The sequence below is a fragment of the Hemitrygon akajei genome, chromosome 8 (assembly GCF_048418815.1).
Source record: "Hemitrygon akajei chromosome 8, sHemAka1.3, whole genome shotgun sequence".
NCBI classification, from domain to species: Eukaryota; Metazoa; Chordata; class Chondrichthyes; order Myliobatiformes; family Dasyatidae; genus Hemitrygon; species Hemitrygon akajei.
In genome coordinates this window covers 46,569,876-46,597,719 of record NC_133131.1, presented here as the reverse complement: position 1 = coordinate 46,597,719, position 27,844 = coordinate 46,569,876, and the positions used below count along the sequence as shown (strand labels likewise).

General features: G+C 42.1%; 1 protein-coding gene across 3 annotated transcripts in view; it reads left to right on the top strand.

The window, feature by feature from the left end:
• The window catches only part of ap2b1 (adaptor related protein complex 2 subunit beta 1), a 283,798-nt gene that overhangs the window by 156,847 nt on the left and 99,107 nt on the right, over positions 1–27,844 (top strand). For all 3 annotated transcript variants that reach the window (XM_073053794.1, XM_073053796.1, XM_073053795.1), the window contains one exon: positions 24,168–24,252. In XM_073053794.1, coding sequence (XP_072909895.1) covers positions 24,168–24,252 — 85 coding nt within the window. The remainder of the gene's footprint in view (positions 1–24,167; positions 24,253–27,844) is intronic.

Here is a 27,844-nt window from a genome sequence, read left to right as displayed (position 1 = left end):
ATTTAAGAAATATCTTGACCAACACTTGTCAAAATATAAGAGTCTGTTGCCAAGTGCTGGAAAATGAGTTTGGTATAGATGGGGATTTGATGGTTGGCATGGGTGTGCTGGGGTGCAGGTCATGTTTCTGTGCCGTATGACTATCATTTCTATTGTATTTCACAAAGAAGCGTCAAGTCTCCTGCTTGGCATTAAATGAACATCAAGAACACATTACAAACAGCAAGACAAGGATTTTATTTTTTTAACAAGTAAAAGACCCAACTTCAAAAAGTAGGTAATTCTGTGGATTGGTGTTCTTACTAAGACCATATCCAATGACGGGTAGGATGTGACGAGGTTCTGTATAGGGAGTTCAGGGTGTTAGGTGCTAATTTAAAGGGCACGACCTCCAAGATTGTGATCTCAGGATTGCTACCCGTGCCACATGCTAGTGAGACTAGAACTAAGAAGATTATACAGTCTAATACTTGGCTAAGGAGTCAGTGTAGGAGAGCGAGCTTAAGATTTTTGGATCATTGGGCTGTGCTCCAGGGAAGATGGGACCTGTACAGAAGAGATGGTTTGTACCTGAACTGGAGGGTGATTCCTAGCAGGAAGGTTTGTTAATGCTGAAGGGTGGGATTTAAACTAGAGTTGCAGGGGGTGGGAACCAGAATAGTTCGTGGAGAGATTGTGGAGGCAGACAGTGGAAAGTTCTGAAAGAGCTGACGGAAGAGATTGTGGAGGCATTAGTAATGATCTTTCAAGAATCACTAAATTCTGGGATGGTTCCGGAAGACTGGAAGATTGCAAGTGTTACTCTATCTTCAAGAAGGGAGAGAGGCAGAAGAAAGGAAACTATACGTCACCTACTCTGACCTCAGTGTTTGGAAAGATATTGGAGTCAATTATTAAGGATGAGGTCTGAGTACCTGGAGGCACATAATAAAATGGGCCATAGTCAGCATGGTTGCCTGAAGGGAAAATCTTGCCTGACAATTCTGTTGAAGTTCTTTGAAGAAGTAACAAGCAGGATAGACAAAGGGGAATCAGATGATGTTGCGTACTTGGATTTTTAGAAGGCCTTTGACAAGGTGCCACACATGTGGCTCCTTAACAAGTTATGACCTCATGATATTACAGGAAAGATTCTAGCATGGATAAAGCAGTAGCAGATTGGCAAGAGACAAAGAATGAAGAGAGCCTTTTCTGGCTGGCAGCCAGTAACTAGTGGTGTTCCACAGGGGTCTTTACTGGGACCAATACAGGTGGAGGGGCAGGTAGTTTTGAGGAAGTAGAGAGGCTACAGAAGGAGTTAGACAGATTAGGAGGAGAATGGGCAAAGAAATGCAGTGTTGGAAAGTGTATGGTCATGCACTTTGGTAGAAGAAATGAAAGGGTACTCTACTTTTGAAATGGAGAGAAAATACTAAAATCTGAGGTGCAAAGGGACTTGGGAGTCCTTGTGCAGGATTCCCTAAAGGTTAATTTGCAGGTTGAGTCTGTGGCAAGGAAGGTAAATGCAATGTTAGCATCAATTTCATGAGGACTAGAATATAAAAGCAAGGATATAATGTTGAGCCTTTATAAAGCACTGGTGAGACCTCACTTGGAGTATTGTGAGCAGGTTTGGGCCACTTAAAAAGGATACGCTGAAATTGGAGGGGGTTCAAAAGAAGTTCACAGAAATGATTCCAGGATTGAAAGGCTTGTCATATGAAGAGTGTTTGATGGCTCTGAGCCTGTATTCATTGGAATTCAAAAGAATGAGGGGTGATCTAATTGAAACCTATTGAATGCTGAAAGGCCTTGATAGAATGGATGTGGAGAGGGTGTTTCCTATGATGGAAGAGTCTAAGACCAGAGGACAGAGCCTCAGAATAGAGGGGTGTCTTTTTAGAACGGAAATGAGAAGGAATTTCTTTAGCCAAAGAGCGGTGAGTCTGTGGAATTCTTTGCCATAGGCAGCTATGGGGCCAAGTCCCTATGTATATTTAAAGCAGAGTTTGATAGATTTTTGATTGATCAGAGCATGAAGTAATATGGGGAGAAGGCAGGAGATTAGGGCTGAAAGGGAAATGGATCAGCCATGATGAAATGACAGAGCAGGTGCGATGGGCCAAGTGGCCTAATTCTGCTCCTCTACCTTATGGTCTTAATCTATAATGTACTAAATAAGGGCCCTAGCAGACTGGAAAAGAGATCTGTATCATTTATTATATTCAACACAGAGTTCAATGGGATACAGGAACCCGAGATACTATCAATGAAGAACTCTCATGAACTGTGCATGAATTAAGTTGCTTTGCCACTTTATTGAAACAATATGGTGCATGGTCTGAATATATGTCAGTAGCTAGAAGGAAAATAGATGACTTGCTGTTAGAATGAAATCCCAAGACATTGCCTGGATTAGGATTTCCAATTTGTATTCCTCATCAATTTCTACAATTTTTTTTTATTTTCTTGGTTGGTCTTTTAAATGTATTTATTTGCAGTTAGTTTGGAAATGCCATGTTGGCCTTTATTGTAATGAGGCTGTACTGTAGAAATTGGGAATTATTGATACAATTGTCCAGGGTACTAGTGAGATCATATTTGGAGTACTGTGTACACTTTTGGTCTCCTTATTTATTAAAGTATATCGAGGCAGCCCAAATGAGATACACTAACCAATTTCTACAATAAGATGGTTGTCTTATTATGATTGGCTGCATTCTTTTGAGTTTAGAAGAATAAGGAGTGATTTGGAGATTTAGTGATGCAGCATGGTAACAAGTGCACATCAACCATTTGCACCCATGTGATCAATTAACCTACTAGCCTGTATGTCTTTGGAATATGGAAGGAAACCGGAACACCCAAAGGAAACCCACGTGGTCATGGGCAGAACGTACAAACTCCTTACAGACAGCGACGGGAATTGAACTCGGGTCGTTGGCATTGTAACAGCTTTATGCTAACTGCCACACTACCGCATTGGTCCAAATCTTAATAAAAAGCATTTTAGATCCTAAGGGACATCTGAAAGTTGATGTTGAGGTATGGGAGAGTATCAAGCAAAGGGACGCAGTAGTAAGATTAGTGAGCAGTCATTTTAAACTAGGTCAGAGGAATTGCTTCTCATAGAGCATGGTGAATCCATACCATAGAGTGTTATGGAGTCTAGAATTGTTGGAGGTATTTAAAAAGAGTATTTGGATAAATCTTTGAAAGATGGAATAATTCAGGGCTAAGGGAAACTGGCACAGGCAGAGTTGAAACCTAGGACAAGTCAACTGTGATCATACTAAATACGTGGCAGACTTAAAAGGCCAGGTGGTTTACTCCAACTCTAAAATAGTGTTTGGCTCTTCTATTACAATTGTAAATGCATTGCTTTTTTTCCAAATTCAGTGTCCCTAAACATTGCTGTTGCATTTTGCAAGCCACCTCGTGATTTCTTTTGGAAAAGAGAAAAACAAGGAGTGCCAAATTACAGCTCTGGTGATTTATTAGTAAACAATGATGAATGAAGGTGCAGAGCCTTCTCAAAGATGTGTCAGTAGAGGGTCATGACATTAACACAACCATGACAACTGTTTAAACTTATTCAAGACTTGTAAAAAGCAACTGAATTTGTCATAACCTTATATCAAAGAAAAAGGCCTCTAATAGAAAAGTTAAAGAATTGCATCTCAGAATCAGGTTTAATATCACCAGCATATGTCATGAAATTTGTTAACTTAGTGGCAGCCATACAATGCAATACATGATAAATATCAAATAAATAACAGTATATTAAATAGTTAAAAATAGTGCAAAAACAGAAAAAAAGAGAGGTAGTGTTGATGGGTTCAATGTCCATTTAGAAATCAGATCTTTAGTCAATTCACCAGGTTAATTTGCTTGCATGTAAGCCATCACTATTATTTTATGGCATTTAAATTGATAACAATTAATCTATCTGGAAATGAAAAGAATCGAATTGTTCATTAAATTGTTGTGAATCTGTCTTTTGGTGTATAATGTATTTAGATAATTAATATCAGCAACATTCAACAAGCAAATGTTTTTTTCTCATCAGAAATAATTTATAATCACCTGATAGGAAGGTCTGCATTAATAATAGTGTTTAAATACATCTAAGTGGTGATATTATAAGAGATTTTCTTCCTTTATTTGATATCCACTTAGGGCAATTACATTATTACAATTGGGCTTTAGCTGTAGTGAATTTGAGCAATATGTAAATCTGCTCTAGTTCCAAACATCTTAAAAAAACTTGCTGCAAATTGTCTCTACGATAATGAACAATTATATCATTACAGGTGCCATTTAGATGCAGTGAAGGTGATTGCCCATATCCCAGAGCAGCTGCAATTTTCTGATTTTTTTTATATTAGGGATGCACTATGTTAATAGGCAGCGAGGATATTGAAATGTTTATGAATGGCATCCACATCCAACTGGCAATGTGCACTGACACAAATTGGTGCAAAAGACAATCCTTGGTTGATGTGCTGTGATTAGTTCGTATGCTAGCAGACTGGAGATTGAACAATGAAATGTATTATCGGTGTGCTCCAGCTCAGCCAGTAAAGCAATATTTTATTTTGTTAAATTGATTGCAAGCATATCTATTTCTAACATGTAATGCAAAATTATTTTTCACATGATTTTTACTGGTCACAACCATTATGTGCCGTATGGTATGACGTGAGCGATCATGGTCTCATGACCATGATTGTTCTTGGCAAATTTTTCTACAGAAGTGGTTTGCCATTGCCTTCTGGGCAGTGTCTTTACAAGATGGGTGACTCCAGCCATTATCCATTTTGCCCCTGTTGACCCATCACCATTTTACTGGTAGGTTAACTTTATAACTAGGATGCGACAGGACAGTGATTAATTTAATACATTAAGAGTCCGGCAACTGAAGCCTATTGATCTAGAGTTCAAATCCCATATTGACAGCTGAAGGAATCTTTTTTTTTAAAAGCCACAGTATTTTGAAAACCATACTATTTTACTGTTGTCCATTAGGGAAGGAGATCCACTGTTTTGCCTGCTTTGGTTTGAATGCAACTCCAAACCCATTAAAGCAGTTGATTTTCATCTATCCTTTAAAATGCCTCAGCAAGTTACTCAATTCAGGAGGTAATTAGGGATGGACACTAAAGGCTCAGCATCACCCACAGCATATAAACAAATACACAGTTAACTTTTGAAAAAGACGGGAAGATAAAGCAGGGTGCCGACAACTGACTGCAATAAGGTGTATTTTAGTAAAAAGGTGGCAATGTATGCCAAACGATGTTCAAAATGGCCTGTGCTGACTTCATCAAATGTGCAATCAATAAGACTGAAATGCAACATTTTTTTGATTAACATTATGAATAAAGCACATATGTCAAGGTTATTTCTGTCGTGCAGTGAATTTTTATTCATTAAGCCCTCCATTGGTTGGGGTCGACCATAGATGTAGAGTCCTAACGCTCTACTTGATACACAAGCTAATATCACTTGGCAATACTGAGTAATATGGCTCGTATATTCTACTAAATTCACTGCATTAGGTATGGCTTGGCGCATGAACTTAGTGACACAATTTAATGACGGAGAGTAATTTGTCAGATCTGAGCTTACATATAAGCAAATGCTTTGAGAGACTGGTTAAAGACTATATTTGCAGCATGCTACCCGCCCACACTGAACCCCCTGCAATTCGCCTACTGATGGACAATGACACCATAGCCATAGCACTACACGCCATCTCACTCACCTGGAGAATAGGGATGCATATGTTAGAATGCTGTTCCTGGACTACAGTTCAGCATTCAACACCATAATTCCCTCCAGACTTGACAGGAAGCTCAGAGACCTTGTCCTGCACCCTGCCTTGTGCAGCTAAAGTTCCTATTGGATCACCGATAGGTGGTAAGGACAGGCTCCCTCACCTCTGACCCTCAACACAGTGCTCCCCAAGGTTGTGTCCTGAGTCCCCTTCACAACTGCCTTTACACCCAAGACTGTACTGCCACACACAGCTCCAATCTGCTGATCAAATTCGCAGGTGACACGACTTTGATTGGCCTTAATTCTAGCTGTGATGAAACAGCCTGTAGAGGAGAGGTTGATACCCTGACACCATGGTGCAAGGATAACAACTTCTCTGTCAATGTCCAAAAAACAGAAGAGCTGATTGTGGATTACAAGAGGAAAAGAGACAGGCTCGTTCCAATCAACATCAATGGGTCTGTAGTTGAGAGGGTGAGTAGTTTCAAGTTCCTCAACATATGCATCATCGATGATCTCACCTTGACTGTACTGCTGACACTGTGGGGGGGAGAAAAAGCACAACAGTGTCTCTTCCACTTCAGGTGACTGAAGAAATTTGGCATGGGCACCATTGCGAGCATACTGACTGGCTGTATCACTTGGCACTGTGATGTAACCTTGACCACTGGGCACTGTGGAGAGTGATACAGACAACCCAGCGCATCTGTGGATGTGAACTTTCCTCCATTGAGGACACTTATAGCAGCAGGTGCAGAAAGAAGGCCTGGAAAATCATCAGGCTCACCGGTCACCCCAACCGTAAACTGTTTTAGCTGCTTCTGTCTGGCAAATGGCACTGCAGCATTAAATCCAGGACCAACAGGCTACAGGGCAGCTTCTTTTTACAAGCCAATAGACTCACAAATTCACATGTCTGTAAATTGCTCCCTCACATTGTGGGATGTTGTTAGATTTAACTAAATTCTATTCTATTCTATTCTATTCTATTCTATTCATTAAAACATTTAATAATGCAGCTCTACGAAAAAGTGCTTCAAATCAATAACACAAATTTCAAATTTGTAGATAACATTTTAAACTTGAAAGGAATGTACTGCATGTTGTGATTGTGGTCGAAGTCACAGGAAGGGACACTGATGTTGTGGATGTGAAAATCTTTACTCATCGTGACAGACATTTTCTTGGAGATCAGCATCAGATTTAATATCACTGGTGTATGTGTGTGTGTGTATGTGTGCTAAATAAGTAGTGCAAAAAGAGATTTTAAAACAAAATGTAGTGAGGTAGTGTTCATGGGGTCAATGTCCATTCAGAAATTGATGGCAGAGCGGAAGACATTATTGCTGAATCATTGAGTTTGTGCCTTCTCTTAAGATATCACCACTCAGACGCATGTCCTTTATGATGTGGATACTTGATGATTGATGCTGCCTTTTTGAGGCTTTGCTCTTCGAAAATATTCTGGATGCTGGGGAGGCGAGTGCCCATGATGGAGCTGCCTGAGTTTACAACTTCCTGCAGCTTCTATCAATCCTGTGTATTTGGACCCCCCCCCCCCCCCACCACCATCACCAGACTGTGGTGCAGCCCGTTACAATGCTCTCTGTAGAAATTTGCGAGTGACATACCAAATCAACTCAAACTCCAAATGAAATATACCCGTTCTCATGCCTTCTTTGTATCTGCATCAATATGTTGGGCCCAGGATGGATTGTAAGAGATGTTGACAAGCAGGAACTTGAAATTGCTCACCCTTTCCACTTCTGATCCCTCAATGAAAACTGGTGTGTGTTCCCTTGTCTTACCCTTTCTGAAGTCCACAGTCAATTCTTCGGTCTCACTGACAGCGAGTGCAAAGCTGGTTCTGCAACACCACTCACCCAGCTGATCTTTCTCACTCCTGACACTGTCTCGTCACCATTCTGCCAAGCAAATTTATAGATAGCATTTGAGCTGTGCCTAGCCACACAGTCATGGGTGTATAGAGAGAGAGGAACAGTGGGCCAAGCACACATCTTTGAGACGCGCCAGTGTTGATTATCAGCGAGGAGGCGATGCGATTTCCAATCTGTACAGACTGTGGTTTTCTGTTGAGCAAGTCAAGGATTCAGTTGCAGAGGGAGGTACAGAGGCCCAAATTTTGGAGCTTCTTGATCGGAACTGTAGGAATAATTGTGTTAAACTCTGATCTATAGTTAATAAGCGGCTTGACATAAGTATTAGTATTGTCCAGATGATATCTGTTGTAGGCCTATTGTGGCAACAGGGAAATTGCAGTGGGTCCAGGTCTTGCCTAGGCATGAGTTGATTCTAGCCATAACGAACCATCTCAGTAGAGTCCCACAATCCCAAAAGTACATCATATCGTTATGATCAGAGGTATCAGTAGTTGATTCAATACAATATTAATAACTACAATGACATTGTTTGCTTCAATATTTTGGGTTAACAATGAATTACATATCTACAGTGGGAGACACCTGTGAATGTTTTAGACAGATTTTCTTTAAACAAGACTTCTGAAGACAGTGAGCCAGGTGCCAGAGAACACAATAGATTAGCTATTGATTGCAGCTATTCCTGTGACTGCGTTTGAGATGTTCAGTAACAACAACAGCATGATCTGCCGGCTTGAATTCAATCAAAATGGTGCAAATAACTTAGCCAAGTTGCTTGGTTTGATTCAAACCAGTTAACACAATCTCATTGTCTTAATGTTTGCCTGATGCATATGCAGTCTCTGTGGACCAGTTTAACTTCAATTTACAATAAGAACTTGCTTGAATTAATATCTGCTATGTTCACATAACCCTAGAATACTCCCGAACATGGCTTATGCTAGAAATATTTTCAAGGAGTATTTCCTCTTAGATAAAGAGGGATCTAAGCTTTCTGAAACAATTTCAGTTGATTTTCAGCAGGCATATTGAGCAGACTTCTGGAAAAGGTCAGGCTTGTCTTCTCAGTGCTGTGATGGATGAGCAATGAATCTGACTGTCATCCTCACTGAACTGTGAATAATCCTATGCGATGTCTGTGTGGGGCATGAACACCCATAAAGTTAACTGTTCTGACTAACTGGCAACTGGACTGGATGTTTTGCACATTTAGAAATGGCTTGTCTTGACATTCTCTTCGTTTCTAATGGGCGAGTTGCACAGATTGAAAGGTGCAGCGTAGAGTTAGGTTGTGTTATACAACCGGTTCATGTCAGTGCTCGACACAAGCCGTTTCCTAACCTTCCCAAAAGCACAATGCTCCAAACATCTTCCCTTTGGGAGTAAATGGTCCGTGCAGACTTGGTGGAGTTTGGTATAGTTGATAAGAACTTCTGCTTTCAGGCTTTCTGAAAAAAATGTGGTTGCTCAGGACTTGCCTTCAACAGTGTTTACTTTGCAATTCACAAGCTGTAGTGAACATTAAAAATTAGTTCCAAGTTCAGAGTAGATTTATTATCAAAGTAACAGACACAATCTTGAAATTAATTTTCTTGGAGGCATTTACAGGAAAAAATAAGGAAATATATTAGAATTCACATAAAACTCTATGTGAAGACTGACAAACAGCTAATGTGCAAAATAAGACAAACTGCAGATTAAAAAAATACTGAGCATATGAATTGTAGAGTCTGCGATAGTGAGTTTGTAGAATCAGTTCAGAGAAGTGGTGAATGAAGTTATCCACACAGGTTCAGGACCCTGGTGACTGTCAGGTCATACATGTTCTGAACCTAGTGAAGCTGTTCCTGAACAAAGGGTCAGAAATAATAACTCTATTTTAGCATGATAAGTAGAATAATACATTTTGCTGAGATATAAAACTATCATATACTCCCCCTCCAACCTCCTATCTGCGCATTCTTCCAATCTTGTGGCGTCACTTTTGTGAAGGTGGTGTTGAGCATACTGTTAACCCCCACACCCTACACACCCTTCACATCACCGTCACCTGTGGGTTTATTGGGGTCTTTTGATAGCTTATCTCTGTAAAGGAGACAAATAAAAAATACTATCATGATGTAAACTAAAGTCAATTTGGAACTTTCTGGCATGTTACGTACATTGCAGTTGCTTGCTTAGCAACTATAAAGAGGCATGAATGGAATTACTTCTGTTATTTTGCATGTGAAAACTGAGCATTAAATGGTGTGTGTCAAAAGAATATAGTATACACTATCACAGAGAAGGGATAAGGCTTATTAAAGGGAAGCCAGATAAAGACAAAAGGGAGAAAGGGATGGAATGCAGTGATTAATGAATTCTGGTTCATATGGAGGATTAAAATCAGAATAGATCAGGGGTACCCAAAATATAGTCCAAAGTTCAGAATCGCCCACTTCTTAATTCTCCTGCAGTAGTCAGTATAGATTCTCCCTATGTGCCACCCTCCCTTAGTTATCAATGTAGAACAGTACAGGCATTTTGGCCCACTATGTAGTGCTGACCTTTAAACCTACTCCATGATCAGTCTAACGCTTCCCTCTTTCATAAACCATAAAGCTCCATTTTCCTTTCATCCCTGAGCCTATCTAAGAGTCTCTTAAATGCCCCAATGTATCTGCCTCTATCACCATCCTTCCCCACTCCCCCCCTTGCCCCCACACTCTCTACCCCCTCTCCCCTTCCCAATCTCCCACTCTCCCCACTCCTCCCCCTCCCTCCTCCCTTCCCTCTCTCTCCCCCTCCCTCCCCTCTCTCCCCTCCCTCCCCTCCCTCCCCTCTCTCCCCTCCCTCCCCTCTCTCCCCTCCATCCTCCCCTCCCCTCTCTCGCCTCCCCCTCTCTCCTCCCCTCCTTCCTCCCTCCATTCCCCTTCCCTTCCTCCCCCTCCTTCCCCCTTTCCTTCCTCCCTCCCTCCCTCCCTCCCCCTTCCCCCTCCCTCCCTCCTCCCTCCTTCCTCCCCCTTCCTCCCTCCCCTTCCTCCCTCCCCTTCCTCCCTCCCCTTCCTCCCTCCTCTTCCCCCTCCTCTTACCCTCTTCCCCTTCCCCCTCCTCTTCCCCTCCTCCTCCTCCCCTCCCCCTCCTCCCCTTCCCCTCCTTCCCCCTTCCCTTCCTCCCCTTCACCCACCTTCCTTCCCCCTTTCCTTCCTCCCTTCCTCCCTCCCTCTTTCCTCCCTCCCCCTTTCTCCCTCCCCTTCCTTCCTCCCCTTTCTCCCTCCCCTTCCTCATCCCCCTCCTCCTCCCCTCCCCCTCCTCCCGCTTCCCCTTCCCTCCTCCCCTCCCCCTTCCTCCTCCCTCCTCCCCCTTCCTCCACCTCCCCTCCCCTTCCTCCCCTCCTCCTCCCCCTCCCCTCCTCTTCCCCCCTCCTCCCCTCCCCTCCTCCCGCTCCCCCTCCCCTCCTCCCGCTCCCCCTCCCCTCCTCCCGCTCCCCCCTCCCCTCCTCCCGCTCCCCTTTCCCTCCTCCCCCTTCCTCCTCCTCCCCTCCCCTTCCTCCTCCCTCCTCCTCCTCCCCTTCCTCCTCCCCTTCCTCCTCCCCTTCCTCCTCCCCCCTTCCTCCTCCCCCCTCCTCCTCCCCCCTTCCTCCTCCCCCCTTCCTCCTCCCCCCTTCCTCCTCCCCCCTTCCTCCTCCCCCCTTCCTCCTCCCCCTTCCTCCTCCCCCCTTCCTCCTCCCCCTTCCTCCTCCCTTTCCTCCCCCTTCCCTCTCTCTCCCTTCCTCCCCCTTGAACTCCAAATTCAAGACAGAAAACCTTGGAAGTAAGAAAAGGAAGAGGGTAGGTGCATCACCGGGGGGCATTGGCTGGGCAAGGAGATAACATGGGAGAGGAACAAGGAGATGGGAAATGGTGAAGTGGGGGGCGTGGGGAGGCATTACTAGAAGTTTAAGAAATCAGTGTTCATACCATCAAGTCGTAGGCTACCCAAAAGGAATATAAGATTCCCCCAACCTAGATGTGGCCTTATCCCAACACTGGAGGAGGACATGGATGGACATATCGGAATGGGAATGGAAAGTAGAATTAAAGTGGGTGGCCACTGGCAGATTCCATTTGTGCTGGCGGACAAAGTGTAGATGCTTGACAAAGCGGTCTTTCAATTTATGTCAGTCTCACTGATATACAGGAGGCCACACCGGGTGCACGGAACACAGTATATGACCCCAACAGACTCACAGGTGAAGAGTCACCTCACCTGGAAGGACTGTTTAAGGCCCTGAATGGTAGTGAGGGAGAGGTGCCGGGGCAGATGTAGCACTTGTTCCACTTGCAAGGATAAGTGCCAGGAGGGAGATCAGTGGGGAGGGACGAATGGACAAGGGAGTCGCGTAGGGAGCGATCTCTGTGGAAAGCAGAAAGTGGGGTGGGAGGGCAAGGTGTGTTTGGTGGTGAGATCCAGTTGGAGATGGTGGAAGTTATGGAGAATTATGTGCTGGACGTGGAGGCTGGTGAGGTGGTAGGTGAGGGCAAGAGGAACCCTATCCTTGGTAGGGTGGTGGGAGAATGGGGTAAGGGCAGATGTGCGTGAAATGGAAGAGATGTAGTTGAGGGCAGCATTGATGGAGGAGGAAGGGAAGCCCCTTTCTTTGAAAAAGGAGGACATTCCCTTGTTCTAGAATGAAAAGCCTCATCCTGAGAGCAGATGCGGTAGAGAAAAGGAATTGAGAAAGGGGATGGCGTTTTTATGAGTAGCAGGGTGGGAGGAGGTATAATCCAGGTAGCTGTGAAAGTCTGTCGGTTTCTAATAGATGTATAAGCTGTCTCAGGAGATAGAGACAGTGAGATCAAGAAAGATCTGTCTCCCCTCCCCCACATTTCAATACTCAGTGTATTCTAGCCAGAGTTTTGTAGAACTGCAGCATTACCTGATGGCTCTTGAACTTAATCCCCCAACTAATAAAGGCCAACTCAACAGACAACACCTTAACCAACCCTATCAACTTATGCAGCAACTGTGAGGAATCTATAGATGTGGACCCGAAAACCCTTCTGTTCTTCCATACTGCTGAGAATCCTGCCATTAACCCTGTACTCTGCCTTCAAGTTCAGCATTCCAAAGTGCATCAATTTACAATTGTCCAGATTGAATCCTATCTGTCAATTCTCAGCCCAGCTCAGCATCCTATCTGTGTGATAATTGTAGAGGATGTCCTCTTTTAAAAAGCCACTCTGAGCTGGCAGTCTATGAAATGTTAGAGCATTGTATAAAGCAAGTTTTAATTATTTAATGTAACCAGGTTATCGCCATACTGTACCAACCATATCTCCTGGTTTAAATGGGATGGGAAGAGTTGGTTTCTAAACATTGACAAGTCCAGGTAATATTCCATTAAGCATTCTGTCATGTGCTTAGGTTAAGTTCATATTTTTAAATTTAACTTAACAGTGAATATTTTAATATGATTGGTGAGATATTATTTGGATCAAAAACCACGAATAATATTGAGTTCTTGTAACTGATAAAGGCCGTAAAGTAATTTCCTACATCATAAAGATCATAAGACTTTAGAGCCCATCGGGTCAGCTCCGCCATTCGACCATGGCTGTTTTTTAAATTCCTCTCAACATCATTCTCCTGCCTTCCCTCCTGTAACCTTTGATGCCCTTTCTAATAAAAAGCTATCAATTTCCGCTTTAAATATACCTAGTTACTTAGCATCCACACGCATCTGTGGCAAAGAATTCCACAGATTCACCATCTTCTAGCTGAAGAAATTTCTTCTCTGTTCTGAAAGGACACCCTTCTAATCTGAGGCTGTGACCTCTAATCCTAGACTCCTCCACTATAGGAAGAATCCTCTCCACTTTCAATCTATGTAGGCCTTTCAGTATTTGATAGGCTTTAATGAGGTCTCCCCTCATTCTTCTAAACTCCAATGAATACAGGCCCAGAGCTATCAAACACTTCTCATACATTAACCTTTTCATTTCCAGGATCATTGCAGTGAACTTCCGCTGCACTCTCTCCAGTGCCAGCACATCCTTTCTTAGATAAGCGTCCCAAAACTACTGGCAATACTCCTAACTCCAAGTAGAGTCTGATTAGTGCCTTATAAAGCTGAGCATTACAATCTTGTTTTTATATTCTAGCCTTTAAAATGAATACTAACATTGCATTTGCCCTCCATAACACTGATTCATCTTGCAGGATTTAGGGAATCCTGCACAAGAACTTCCAGGTCCCTTGGCATCTCTGATTTCTGAATTTTATCACTGTTTAGAAGATAGGCTATACTTATATCCCTTCCACCAAAGTGCATGACTATATACTTGCCTACACTATATTCCATCTGCCACTTTATCCATTCTCCTAATCTGCCTAAGTCTTTCTGTAGGCCTTCTGCCTCCTCAACGCTACATGCCCCTTTACCTATATTCTTATCGTCTGTAAACTTGGCCATGAAGCCATCAATTCTGTCACCCAAATCATTGAAATATAGCATGAAACGAATCGGTCCCAACTCTGACACCACTAGTCTAGGCAGCCAACCAGAAAAGGCCCCCTTTATTCACAGTCTTTGCCTCCTGCCAATCAATCTTTTATTTTTATTTTATTTAGAGATACAGCACAAAATAGGCCCTACCAGCCCAATGAGCCGTGCCTCCCACCTATTTAATACCAGCCTAATCATGGACAATTTACAACGACCACTTATCAGTCACTTTGGTAGAAAGAGTAAAAGTATGGCCTATTTTCTAAACGGGGAGAAAAAGGGACCTTGAACCATGGGAGGAAACTGAAGCACCTGGAGGAAACCTACGTAGTCACAGAGAGAATGTACAAACTCCTTACAGACAGCGGCAGAATTGAACTCCCGATGCCCTGAGCTGTAATAGTGTTCTGTTATTCACTATGCCAAGCTATTTTCTAACCATCCATGTTATACCATGAGCTCTAATCTTGTTAGGCAGCCTCGTATGGAACCTTGTCAAAAGCTTTCTAAAACAAAAACAAGAAAACAACTGACTCTCCTTTGTCAAACTTGCCTGCTGTTTCCTCAAGGAATTCCAACAGATTTGTCAGGCAACATTTCCCCTTAAGAAAACCATGATGACTTCGTGCTATTTTATCATGTGGCTGCAAGTACCCAGAAACCTCATCCTTAATAATAGAATCCAACAACTGACGTCAAGCTAACTGGCCTTTTGCTTCCCTCCCTTCTTGAAGAGTGGATTGGTATTTTAAGATATTATTTATGTTTGCTGTTTTTGTACTTTTAAATTGCACTGAACTATTGTTTTTATTATTGTTTTATAAATTCCTGGTTCTACTCAGGAAAACGTAATAGACAACACAACACAGTAGAGCCATTCACTAAGCCCGAGAGCATCTCTGGAAAAGAGAGCAAAGTTAATGCTTTGTGAAGGAAGTAAAGCTACAATCTGGAACAAACTAAGACAAACATTGGAAGAATATGGACAGTCAAGCAGCATCTGTGGAAAATGTTAACTGGTTTCACTTTCCACTGAGTTCCTGCTAGTCTGACAAACTGGATGTTAACTCTGTTTCTCCACGTCCTTGCATGAGTTGCTGAACTTTTCCATTTTCTGCTTTTATTTCAGATTTCCTTCAGCTGCAGTTATTTTTAAATTCCATTTGTGCCATTGTGCTTTGGGTGTTGAATCAGAGATAAATCTTGGCCAGGGTACCAGTAGAAAACTTCTCAAAGGATTCAAAGTATGTTTGCAATATACAACTTTGAAATTTGTCTTCCCCACAAAGAAAAACGTCAAATCCCACCCCCCCCCCCCACTACGCACAAATGACAACAAGAAAGAACCAGTGAAGAATGCAGAATATATAACACAAAATCAAGAGTCCATACTTAGCTCCGCTCAGTGTTCATTACCTGCAGGCCTCTTCGATTCATAGTTGCCCAAAATAGCAACAGAGAAGGAAAAGACCAGAAAGGCACCATAATGTGAACTATATTCCAATCCACAAATCACAGACCTTCAGTACTGTCCTCCAACAGTATTGAGGGGGAGAGAGAGACTGTTCAAACACAAGGACCTTCCCTCAGGAGCAGCGAATGAGAGGCTGGTAGATAGTGTTGAGCACTCACTTGCCTTCTGCACTTGCCTCGATGTTTTCAATCTTCCTCGTGCTTTAACTGGCAAGATCAGCGAGAAATGGAGTCGATAATGGGCTCCCACCCCAACTCTAAGCTTCAAGGCTCCTTCAAGGCAGGAGTTGATGATGAAACATCAACTCCTGCCTGAGAAGTGACTTGGATCCACTCCAGTTTGACTATTAGTGCAACAGGTCCACAGCAGATGCCATTTCATTGGCTCTTCATTCAACTCTGGACAGCAGAAGTGCATATTTCTTGGCATTCAGTGCTATTACCCCCTCAGCTAATAACAAGCTTTGAATCTTAGCCTCAATACCTCCTTGTGCTGTTGGACCTTGATTTCCTCACCCGCTGACCCCAGTTAGTTCTGATTAGCAACAACATCTGCTCAGTGCAACACAAGGTTAGCGCCTGCTCCACTCTCTTTACACTTGCGACTGTGAGGCTAAGCACAGCTCCAATCTCATATTTAAGGTTGCTGATGAGGACACTGTCATTGGCTGAATCGAAAGTGGTGACTGAAGTTTGCAAAGATTCAGCATGTCATCTGAAAGTTTGAAAAAATTATTTAAGTGTATGGTGAAGACTGTATTCAAACACCTAGTCCCAACCGTCAGTGCCAGGGATGGAGGTAAAATATTTCAAGTAATTCCAGAGAACAATTTACCAAGTTGTAAAAACTGTTTGAGTTTTCATTGGCACAAGATGTCAAGGCTAGTGGTTATGAAGTGATTGTATATAAATTGAATGCCTGTCAGTATTTTTCTGGGGTGTAACGTAGTTGTATAAATTTTGGGTAGGAGTCACTATACCAGCTGTTAGAAATGATTTGCCAAAGGCATTATCATCTGTTGCTAATTAATACCAACTGGAAAGTTGACTAAGGCTATATGGGCTGCTTCATTGCTTAGACTCTTGGCTTAATTTAATGGATTGCCCAGGAGGGAATCATGGAACAGATGGAATGGCCCTTAATCTGCTCCCAGTTTTCTTCCTAATTGGATGATGGCGTTAATTACTCCTGAGTATTCCGATCCTGTCAAACTAGTTCCACTGTCTTGAAGAATGCCATCTAATAAATCCTCTCATTACCACCTCTAAATTCACATTTTGCCTCCCTAGCTTATAACTGGGTCAGCACAGGATTTTATCTATTAACTGATTTTAAAGTTTGCACACTTGTAGAATCTACACTGAAAAAGACAATTCAGCCAAATGTTTAACATTAGTGGGCATAACTTTTGTTTTATAAGCAGGGCCAATTAATAATCAAAATCCATGAATTAAACCAGACAACCTGTCATTTTCAGTCCTGTACTTTGAGATGGATATTAAAGTTTGTTAAAAGCACAAATCTAAAGGCAAAACATTGCAAATGCTGCAAATCTGAAATAAAAATAGAAAATGCTGGAAACCCTCAGCAGACCAAGAAACAACAGGAGAAGGGAAAATAAATTTAATGCTCGATTACTTAACATTAGAATCAGCCAGATGTGAAATATACTGGAATGACTGATCATCTGAAATTGTTAAATATGGTATTGTAGGCCTTCCCAGGTGCTCTCTCTTAAGCTTATACTGGATTTCATTGGAACAGTTAAGAGGCCAAAAACAGAGCTCATTGTGGGAATGAAATGAAGACTTTAAAAATTCAAAGCAACTGAAAGCTCACATTTATCTTTAGGGCATTCTGCAACTGAATCTGCATTTGGTTTGCCCAGCCTGTAGGAGTCGATATTATGAAAATCGATAGTACAACACTAAATTAGAAATAAAAATGAATCACTGCCTCACTTGAAATAGTGTTTGGTTTTATAGATATGAGGAAAGGAAGGGTAAAATGGCATGTATTGTATACCCTGCACTTGTATGGCAAAGTGTTCTGGGAAAGGAGCATTGATGGTGAACATAACTTAGTAAGTGGCAGAAGGAATCTCCTTTCGGATTGCTAAGGGTGGGTGGAGTGCAGTAAGAGAGAAAACCTGTCTTGCAGTTGAATCGTAATGAACATATTTGCTATCAGTGTAGAACTCTTACGATTTCTATCAAACAATAATATTTAAAATTTAGAAAATGTAAATCGTGCTTTGCTAAAGAAGAAATGTGCCCTTGGTATTACAGGAAAGATGCTCATGTGGATAGAAGGTTCACTGACTGGCAAAGAGTGAAATCAGAGGTGCAAAATGACTTGGGAGTCTTTTTGCTGGATTCCCTAAAGGTTAACTTGTAGATTAAGTCAGACATTATCAGACTTTGGTCAGACAACACTTGGAGTATTGTGAAAAATTTTCGGCACCTTATCTAAGAAAGGATCTGCTAGCATTTGAGAGGATCCAGCAGATGTTCACGGGAACGAAAGAGGAGCGTTTTTTTAGTGGGGGATCACATTGAAACCTATCGAATATTAAAAGGTCTAGATAGAGTGGATGTAGAGAGGATGTTTCATATAGTTGGGAACAGAGGGCACAGGGAATAGAAGGATGTCCCCTTTAGGACAGAGAGATAATGAGGAATTTCTTTAGCCAGAGGGTGGTGAATATGTGAAATTCGTTGCTACAGACAGGTGTGGAGGCCAAGTCTTTGGCCTCCAAGGTTAATAGGTTCTTGGTTAGTCAGGACATCGAAGGTTGCAGGGAGAAGTCAAGAGAATGGGGTTGAGAGGGATAATAAATGGCGGAGTAGACTTGATGGGCTGAATAGCCTAATTCTGCTCCTATGTCTTATGGTCTAAAATATATACACATAACTAATGTATTAACACTGACACTAGTGAACATTAACACTGGAGAAGTCCATCTTCCTTCTGCTTCAGGAAACTAATGGCAGAGCCCAGCAGGCAAGATCAGAGATAATGCTTTAATGTAAAAGCTTGGAGGTCTATGAATAAATTATTTGTGGAACGGTTCACATTTTCCAGCAAAACCCAAGCCAGTAACTGATATTGCATTGCTGTGCGTAGGTTGACTATATTTCAAAGCTACTTCACAAAAATACAACTGCAAATGCTGTGGATCAAAGAATGCATACACAACGCTGGAAGAACTCAGCAGGTCAGGCAGCATCCGTGAGAAAAGAGTAGCCAATGTTTCGGGCCGAAACCCTTCATCAGGATTCATTCCTGATGAAGACCCTTCATTCCTGATGAAGGGTCTCGGCCTGAAACGTTGGCTACTCTTTTCTCACGGATGCTGCCTGACCTGCTGAGTTCTTCCAGCGTTGTGTACGTATTCTTTCAAAGTTACTTCTTTGGCCGTGTGTACTTGGAGGATATTGCAGTGAAAGCACCATGAAAATAACTTATCTTTTCATCCACTTTAATTCCATCTTCATATGTACAATACTTTTTCTCCATGGAATTATTCATGTTTGCTTTTTACTTTCATTTCTAAACATTTAAATTTCTATTGTTGACCATAAAATGATAAAATTTAGGCCTACAGAATATAAGCAACGGATGTGACTCTTGTGTCGGAGATGCAGATAACTTGTGTCAATATCAGCATTGATCTGTGCTGGCACCAGATGTTTACCTGTGGAAAGTGGCCTGCAAAGACCAGATGAACTGTAAACTAATTTTGGTATATTGAAATAAACAAATTTTGGTTCTATTTGGGTGATGCAGCTTCAGCCATAAAATTATATGCTTTCCAATTCCAGGAAAAGAGAAACAAATCGATTGCATTCACTTTAAATCAGATTATTTTATGATGATACTTGATCTTCAACAATTTTTAGAATTAGTAGTGTGTTTATTCTTCTGGCAATATTTAGCTATGGACTGGTCCTTGTTTTCAGTACTTAACTCCTCCCGGCCACCACCCCCACACGCACAAAAATTATTATGTGCTCTTTGTCCTGTGACAGATTGTGAAGGCTTTGCACCATTTGTTGTTTCCTGCATTACCACAGTGGCTGACCCCCAAATTTGTTCTGTTACATGTGAAGTTATGAGTTTCGAAAAGACACTAGATAAATGGGCAATTCTTAAACATTGTGTGAATTTAATAAGGGAAAAAACAGCAGCAAATCTTCAGTATATACTGTGTAACTGCCTTTATTCTGTTAGCCTTTGTAACTCAGTTCTTGAATCATTTATTAACGTTGGGAACCCATGGCAAAGCCAATATTCATGCTTGATGGTGCTCTGTGTTGCTACAGCTTGCATGCTTAAGTGGTCCCACTCTAATTTTGGATAAAATGTTTCCAGGATTTTGATCCGGCTCTGTTGAAGAAAGCTCAATACGTTTGCAGCTGTTCTTGATTGGTACGCTGAGGTGATAATGTTTTCATAAGACATGGGAGCAGAATTAGGCTGTTTGGCCCATCAAGTCTGCCAATTGTCAGTGATCCATTTTTCCGCTCTGCAACCCCACTCTCCAGCCTTCTAGCCGTAATCTTTGATGCCATAACCTTGATACACCAAATGACCTGGCCTCCACAGCCACCTGTGGTAATAAATTCCACAAATTCACCACCCTCTGACAAAATAAATTTCTCCGCATCTCTATTTTCAGTGGACGCCCCTCTATACTGAGGCTGTGCCCTCTTGTCCTAGACTTGCCCACAGTGGGAAATATCCTTTCCACATATACTCTGTCTGGACTTTCAACAGTCGAAAGGTTTCAATGAAATGCCCCTGCATCCTTCTAAATTTCATTGAGTATAGACCCAGAGCTATCAAACGTTCATCATATGATAACCTTTTCATTCCTGGAAACATCCTTGCAAGCCTCCCTTCTCCAATGCCAGCACATCTTTTCTTAGATGAGGAGCCCAAAACTGTTCACAGTGCTCAAGGTGAGACCTCACCAGTGCCTTATAAAGCCTCAGCCTTACATCCCTGCTCTTGTATTCTAGACCTCTTGAAATCAATACTAATATTGTATTTGCTTCCTCACCACCAGCTCAGCTCTACCTGCATGTTAACCTTTATGGTGTTCTGCTCAAGGACTCAAGTCCATTTGCATTTCAGATTTTTGGATTTTCTCCCCACTTAGTAAACAGTCTGCACATTTATTTCTACTACCAAAGTTGTGCCTGCTGTTCTGACCTGGTAACAGATGTCACTGGTTTGAGAGATTTAGTCAAAGAAGAGTTAGTGAGTTGCCATACTTCATCTTGTAGTGTGCCCAGTGTATGCTAATAGTGGAGAGGGTGAATGCTAGAATATGGTGGCCTTTAGATTATCCCTTAGGGTTACTCTAATACTGTGTGTTCTGAGATGACTGATGAGGCCAGTATGGATGTGTAGACTCCAGCAACGATTGATGGAATGGACAAATTGGTAGTTTGTGAGCTATTAAGATCCTTCCTCTTTACTCTGGATTTCTTGCGATCTTCGTGGATTAAGGTTCTCTGTTGCTGCTTCATTCCGGAAAGGGATTCCTGGAAGTCAATCAGGATATTCAATTTTTCAGAAAGATTTTAACAACAGCCTTGAATTTTCTCCTGTGAACTCTTCTCATTAACAGAGTGTGGAACAGGTTTCAGGAATTTTGTATCAGTTTTGCATACTTTAGGCCTGTTCAGTTAAGCTGACTGATGGCCCTTAATACCAAAGTACCTATAGGAAACCTGTGTAGTCACAGGGAAAACATGCAAACTCCAAACAGACAGCTCCAGAGGTCACATTTCTACTTAATACTAGGGCTGTTTGCCTGGAAGAGATTGCTGAAGTTGATTCACTTATGCTGCTCGTGCATTTGGGAGATTTTGTTAGAGACATCATTGTTAGCATCTCTCCATTTCTTTCAGGTGCCTGCTGTAAGTAGTTCAGGTCTCAGCAGCTTATAGGAGGAGATGATTTGGCTATACGTTTGGTGTTTAAGCTCCTATCCTACAGACCCTCTTTAACTCAGTATAAGGCCTTGCTGATGCACTGAAATGGCAAATTTAACTACTTACATTTACCTTTGCTAGGAGGTGACATCTGAACTGTGGTAGGTGGTCAATATCTCACAGCTTTCATCGTGGGCCTTATTATCCTCTGGCATGTATGGAACCTGTGCATCAGCATATTTGTCACAACTTAAAGAGTTCGATATGACCAAGGAAGCATTGAAGTTAAATTTGCTGTCAACAAAAAGATGGGCAGCGAACTAAGTTGTAGGGAGGATATAATAAGCCTGTAAAGTGAAATGGATAGTTTGTTAGGTTAGATCTGGCCAATGAAGAATAAGGGAAAAGGTGAAATTATCTATTTTGTCAGGATAAATAAACAAAATTTATCTAACTGCTTAGCATTTACAGAGCTCTGAGATGCAAAGAGATTTGAGTGTCATGGTGCATGATTTAAAAAAGATATAGCAAGGAGGAAAGCTAACAATTTGTACAGCTTACAGGTAGGGGGGTTTTTACTTAGTTCTATAAATCACTGGTGTGACCATATCCGGAATATTGTATACAGTATTGATCTCTGCTTTAATGAAATTATTGATGCATTAGAAGCAGTTCAAAGGGGTTTATTAGGTTAATAGCTGTAACAATTGGACTGTCACATGAAGAAAAGTTAAACAGGTTACAATTGTATTTGCTGGAGTTTTAAACAGCATATTTCGTGCAGCCCGTAGAGCCACCACTCATGGCACCAGAGAGCCATTCAATTCCAACCTGCGGTGCTATCTGTGTGGAGTTTGCACATTCTCTCTGTGAACATATGGGGCTCTGGGCTCCTCACACATCCTGAAGAACTGATGGCTGCTGAAAATTATGTAGCTGAGTAGCAGAATCTGAAGGGAATGGGTTAGGAGGTGGGATTAATGTTGACTTAATGCAAATGGATACTTAATAGTTGGAGTGGATTAGGTGTGCTATATCTCTTGATAATGCAATGAAGAATGAGAGGAGAATTTAATTGAAACGTAAAAGCATCTGAGGGGTCTTGAGAGAGTGGATGCAGAGAGAATTATTCCTTTTAAGAGAGAAGTTCCCTGTCCCAGATCGCCTTATTTTCACTCAGGAAGGCCAGTCCCTATACACTTCTAAAATTTTCCATTTCTTTCTGGACAACAGACCTAACCTGTTCCCCTCCACCATCAACCTCCTTCATTGGAGGGAGCTGGTATACCCTCAACTGTTTCTCTTTTGCTCCTCCCGCTTTCACCAAATTAAGGATGCAGCCACGGGCGCTCACATTGGCCTCAGCAATGCTTGCCTTTTCGGCTACGTGGAACAGAACATGTTCCAAGCATACACTGGTAACTCTCCCCAACTTTTACACTCCTACATTGACAACAGCATTGGTGCCACTTCATGCAGCCATGCTGAGCTTGTCATTTTCATGAACTTTACCTCCAGCTTCCACCCTGCCCTCAAATTTACTTCGGCCATCTCTGACTCTAGCTCTCATGTTCTCTCCCTCTCTCACTTTTCCCCCCTCTCTCCCTCTCTCTCTCTCTCTCTCTCTTCCCCTTCTCCTCTCTCTCTTCCCCCTTCTCTCCTCTCTCTCTTCCCCCTTCTCCCCTCTCTCTCTTCCCCTTCTCTCTCTCTCTTCCCCCCTCTCTCTTACCCTCTGTCCATCTCCAAAGGCAGACATGTTTTACAACTTACTCTCAATTATCTTGACTCTTACATCTCCCCACCCGTCACTTGCAACTATTCTATTCCCTTTTCTCTGTCTCTCCACCTCCACTGCATGTGTTCTCAGGCTGAGACATCCTATTCTAGAATATTTGAGATATCCTTTTTTTTTCAACAAATTGGTTTCCCTTCAGTCATCATTCATGCTGCCTTCACTCACATATCCTCTATTTCAGCTCTCACCCCATTCTCCTGCCATCATTACAGGGATATTGTTCTCCTTGTCCTTACTAACTGCATGTTACTGTGTCGGCCATACAGGTTCCTGCCACTAAGCACATCTATCCCTCCCACTCCCACATCCCCCGTCCCCCCACTTTCATTGGAGATTGCTCTCCATGTGACTCCCTTGACCACTCATCATAAGTTCCCCTACACCTCCCTCACCACAATTCAGGGCCCCAAATGTTACCTGAATTCCTCCAGCATTTTGTGTGTGTTGCTGGAGAATTTCCTTGTGAATTTTTTTGCACTGGATTAGAAAGGGTTTCTTTTTGGTATTAAGCAGACCAGTATGCAGAAACTGAAAAGCAACGTTGTCATGCAACTCCCATAATAGCAAGGTAGTGAAATTTGCTGAAGGTATATGCAGAGCAGACAACCTATTCACAGGCAGTTTATTTTTCCTGTGCACTTCATAAGCTGTGTTGCCAAAAGTAGTATTGATGTCAAAATTGTAAGCACTGAATTTTGATAGAAAATTATGAAAAACTGGGGTAAATTAAGTGTCCGAAAACTGTTATTTACTATGATTTTGGTTTTCTCTCATAAACCATTCAGTCTTCACAGGAAGAGTGATCTAGCCGTTTTTTTAATTTCAGGTGGCTGTGAAAAACAACATTGATGTTTTCTACTTCAGTTGTCTGATCCCACTTAGCGTGCTGTTTGTGGAGGAAGGGAAAATGGGTAAGTGTAGGCTGTATCCGTACAGCTAAAAGGTGATGCATGTTGCTTCTTTATATTATTGATTGGGGAGGTATTATAACGTTTAATGTAATTATTCAGTATCATTCAAATATCTATGTATTTGCAAATTATATACAACATCAAATCTGTTCAGTCCACTGATTGAAGCTGTTACTTATGTGCACTTGTCACCTCACTTCAACCCTGTTGCAGCAGCAACCACCTGCGTTTATATAGGACCTTAATGTAGAATCATGGAGATTCAGCATGAAAACAGCCCCTTCAGCTGATTGTGTCTGTGCTGATTATCTACCACCATTTACATTAATCTTAACGTTTTCCCACATTCCTATCAGTCTTCCCAAATATTCCCACTCCCTACACGATAGGGACAATTCACAGTGGCCAATTAACTTAACTGTCTAACCTGGACCCACAACAACTCCTCATGAGCAGAGTCTACCCTTTCTGGGGAGATTAAGCTGTGCAAGGATCCCCGCACTCATTCTAACAAATTTCTACAGGATTTTCATCCAGAGTGTCCTGTCTGGGTATGTCATTGTCCAATGCATTGGACCACAAGACCCTACAAAGGATAGTAGAAACTGCCAAGAGGATCACCGGGGTCTCTCTCTGCCCTATTTGTGACATTTACCAGGAGTGTTGTATACAAAGGATCCCTACCACCTTTACCACAATCTCTTTGACCCTCTACTGTCAGGAGGAAGCAATAGGAGCATCGGGTCTAGGATCGCCAGACTCGGCAACAGCTTCTTTCCCCAGGCTGTGGTACTAATGAGTATCCCGCCACCACTAAGGTCTCATAACTAGGACAGTGAGCTTTTTAATTGTACTATTTACCTGTGCTGCCCACTTCATGTGCACTTTGAATTATATGTTATTCACTTATTTGTGGTAGTATTTTGTTTTATGTGCTGTGTATGATAGATGTGTTGTGGGCCCACCGTGGTCTGGAGAAACAATTTCCTTTGGTTGTACAGTCAGATGACAATAATTTCGAACTTACATCTTTGGGATGTGGGAGGAAACACGTACAGTCACGCAGACAGCATGCGAGATCCGAGTTGTACACAGTGAGGCAGCAGCTGCATTACATATGCACTGTGCTACACAAAACAACTGTGGTGAAATATCCCAGGGCTCATTCCTAAACAGCATCCTTTAATCCCAAACAGCCTTCTTCTCTACCACTCAACGAAGTAATAAGTTCCTTTGTCTCTGGTTGAAAGAATATTATAATAGCAACTTCCAGCATATGGAACTGTCAATTAAAAACTCACTCTGTTCGCTCCTGCTTCCTGGGATATACAACTTTATATTGTGTTGTCATTGATCACTGGGAAGTTGGTAACATAATGACAGTGTTCCTAATGAAGCCTCTCCAAAAGATTACCACATCATCCCCCAAGTGTGGACAAATACCTGCTAATGCAAAATACTATTAAAAAGCTACAATGCTACCCTAAAATTATATCAAACATTTCCATATTTACGGATTCATTCTGTCTGCTTATTTCCTCATTTGACGCAAGCAGTGTGACTTGTTTTGAGCTGCTGCATTATTAATAACTGCTAATAATTTTTTTTGAGGTGTGTGTTCCTGAATTGTTTCAGTAGCCGGTGAGGAAACCTAGCACTGACCAAACCTCCCACTAGTTCATTACTACATAAAATGTGCTTTGTAGTCCTTGATGGCTCTTCATCACAAAGCTATTACCCAGACAAACCACAAGTAAAACCTGTTCAGTGCAATCAATGATACATTTCAGAAACAAGGGTCCTCTTGTGATGGCTCACACAATCACAAGATCATCATTTTCAGTGGTGATCATTAATTCTGCTGATTTGTTCTTTCTGTTCATTTGCTCATCACCATTGGGACCTGAGGAGTGCCCGATTAATTAAAATGCTGAATTACAGAAGGATCACGTTAAGCAATAGCTAACTGCCTCATCATACCTTTAAAATATCATGTATATCAGTACAAGTTAGATAATAATGAAACAGAAATATTAAATGAGTAGCAAGTGAAATTTTATTAAAATGATATACTGTACAGGCACAGATAAAATAAAGGGTACAGGCAAATATACAGGAATTAACTTATACAGTGTTATGTTCCCTGTAACCGGGTGACTTACCAGCAAAGATAGAGAGGTCCGCTGAAGTCTGATGGTACTATTTTCAAACGTTTTTATTTATAAAGGGGCACAAACATATGGTTAATACAAAACATTCAGATCATATACGTCGTCAAAACTCAATCTAAAGCACAGGTATAGTAATAATCAATCAGAAATAAGCTCTATCGTTGTCTAGGGGATAATACTGAGTCCAATGGAATATAAAAGTCACTCATAAATCTGCAGGCTTTTCCGTTTTGGGAACCGCTGGCATTTCACGTGTTGAAGAGAGAGGATTGGTGAGAAAAAGGAACACTTGCCCGTCGTCTTTGCGAAGCAAATCCCTGTTGTTAGTTAAAACGGTTTTCCTTTGGTTTCAGCCACAGACTCCAGATCCGGAATCTAACGCACGTGGCTTCCTTCAAAATGGCTTCCCGCTCCGACGGGAAGCGCTATCATGTCTTCTTAGTGTGTCTCCTTGGTGCGTCTGAGGGGCCGCCTCGGCAGCCCACCTTTTATCTGGACTGGCAGGGTTGTAGATGTCAATCAGGATGGGGTGAGGCAATCTTCCCCATCACCCAGCCCACGTTGCCCTGAGGGTTTGCACGTAGTCCAGTCCCCGTTCCACAAAGGTGTCTCCAAGAGACAATGGCCATGTCCGTGGCTTTTGTCTGGCTGAGAGGCCAGACCACATTCCAAACCTTAAGGCTTCTCTCTCTCTTGCGATTCTCACAAAGTGGGGGGCTGGGGTCATAACACCTCCCCTCTTAAAATTTTTTTTACCAGCGGTTAAAAACAAGTTGATACAGAGTCTTATAGGATTTTTGAATCTAACACAATACACAAGCTTTTCGTTTTAACTACAGAGCCATACATTTTACATTTAATTCAGCACCTAGATAAACAATCCGCTAGCACATTATCACTCCCCTTTATGTGCTGTATCTTAATATCGAATTCCTGCAGCATCAGACTCCAGCTTAATAACCTCCTGTTTTTATTTTTCATATTGTCCAGGAATACCAGCGGGTTGTGATTGGTATAGACCACTAGGGGTCTTTGCGCCGGACAAATGTACACTTTGAAATGTTGTATCGCCAACACAAGCGCTAACAATTCCTTTGCCACGGTAGAGTAATTCCTCTGGTGTCTATTGAACTTCCGAGAGAAATATGCTACCGGGTGCTCCACTCCATCCCCTGCTTGCTGCAAAAGGACTGCTCCTGCAGCCTCATCGCTGGCGTCCGTGGCCAAGGAGAAGGGGGTTAACAAATCGGGTGCTTTTAACACAGGATCATGGCACAATATGGCTTTTAACTTTTCAAAGGCATTCTGACAAGAATGACCCCATTCAAATTTTTCCTTCTTCCGCAGTAGTTTTGTAAGGGGGAGCGCAATGTCCGCGAAGTTTTTACAGAATTTCCGATAGTATCCCACCATGCCCAGAA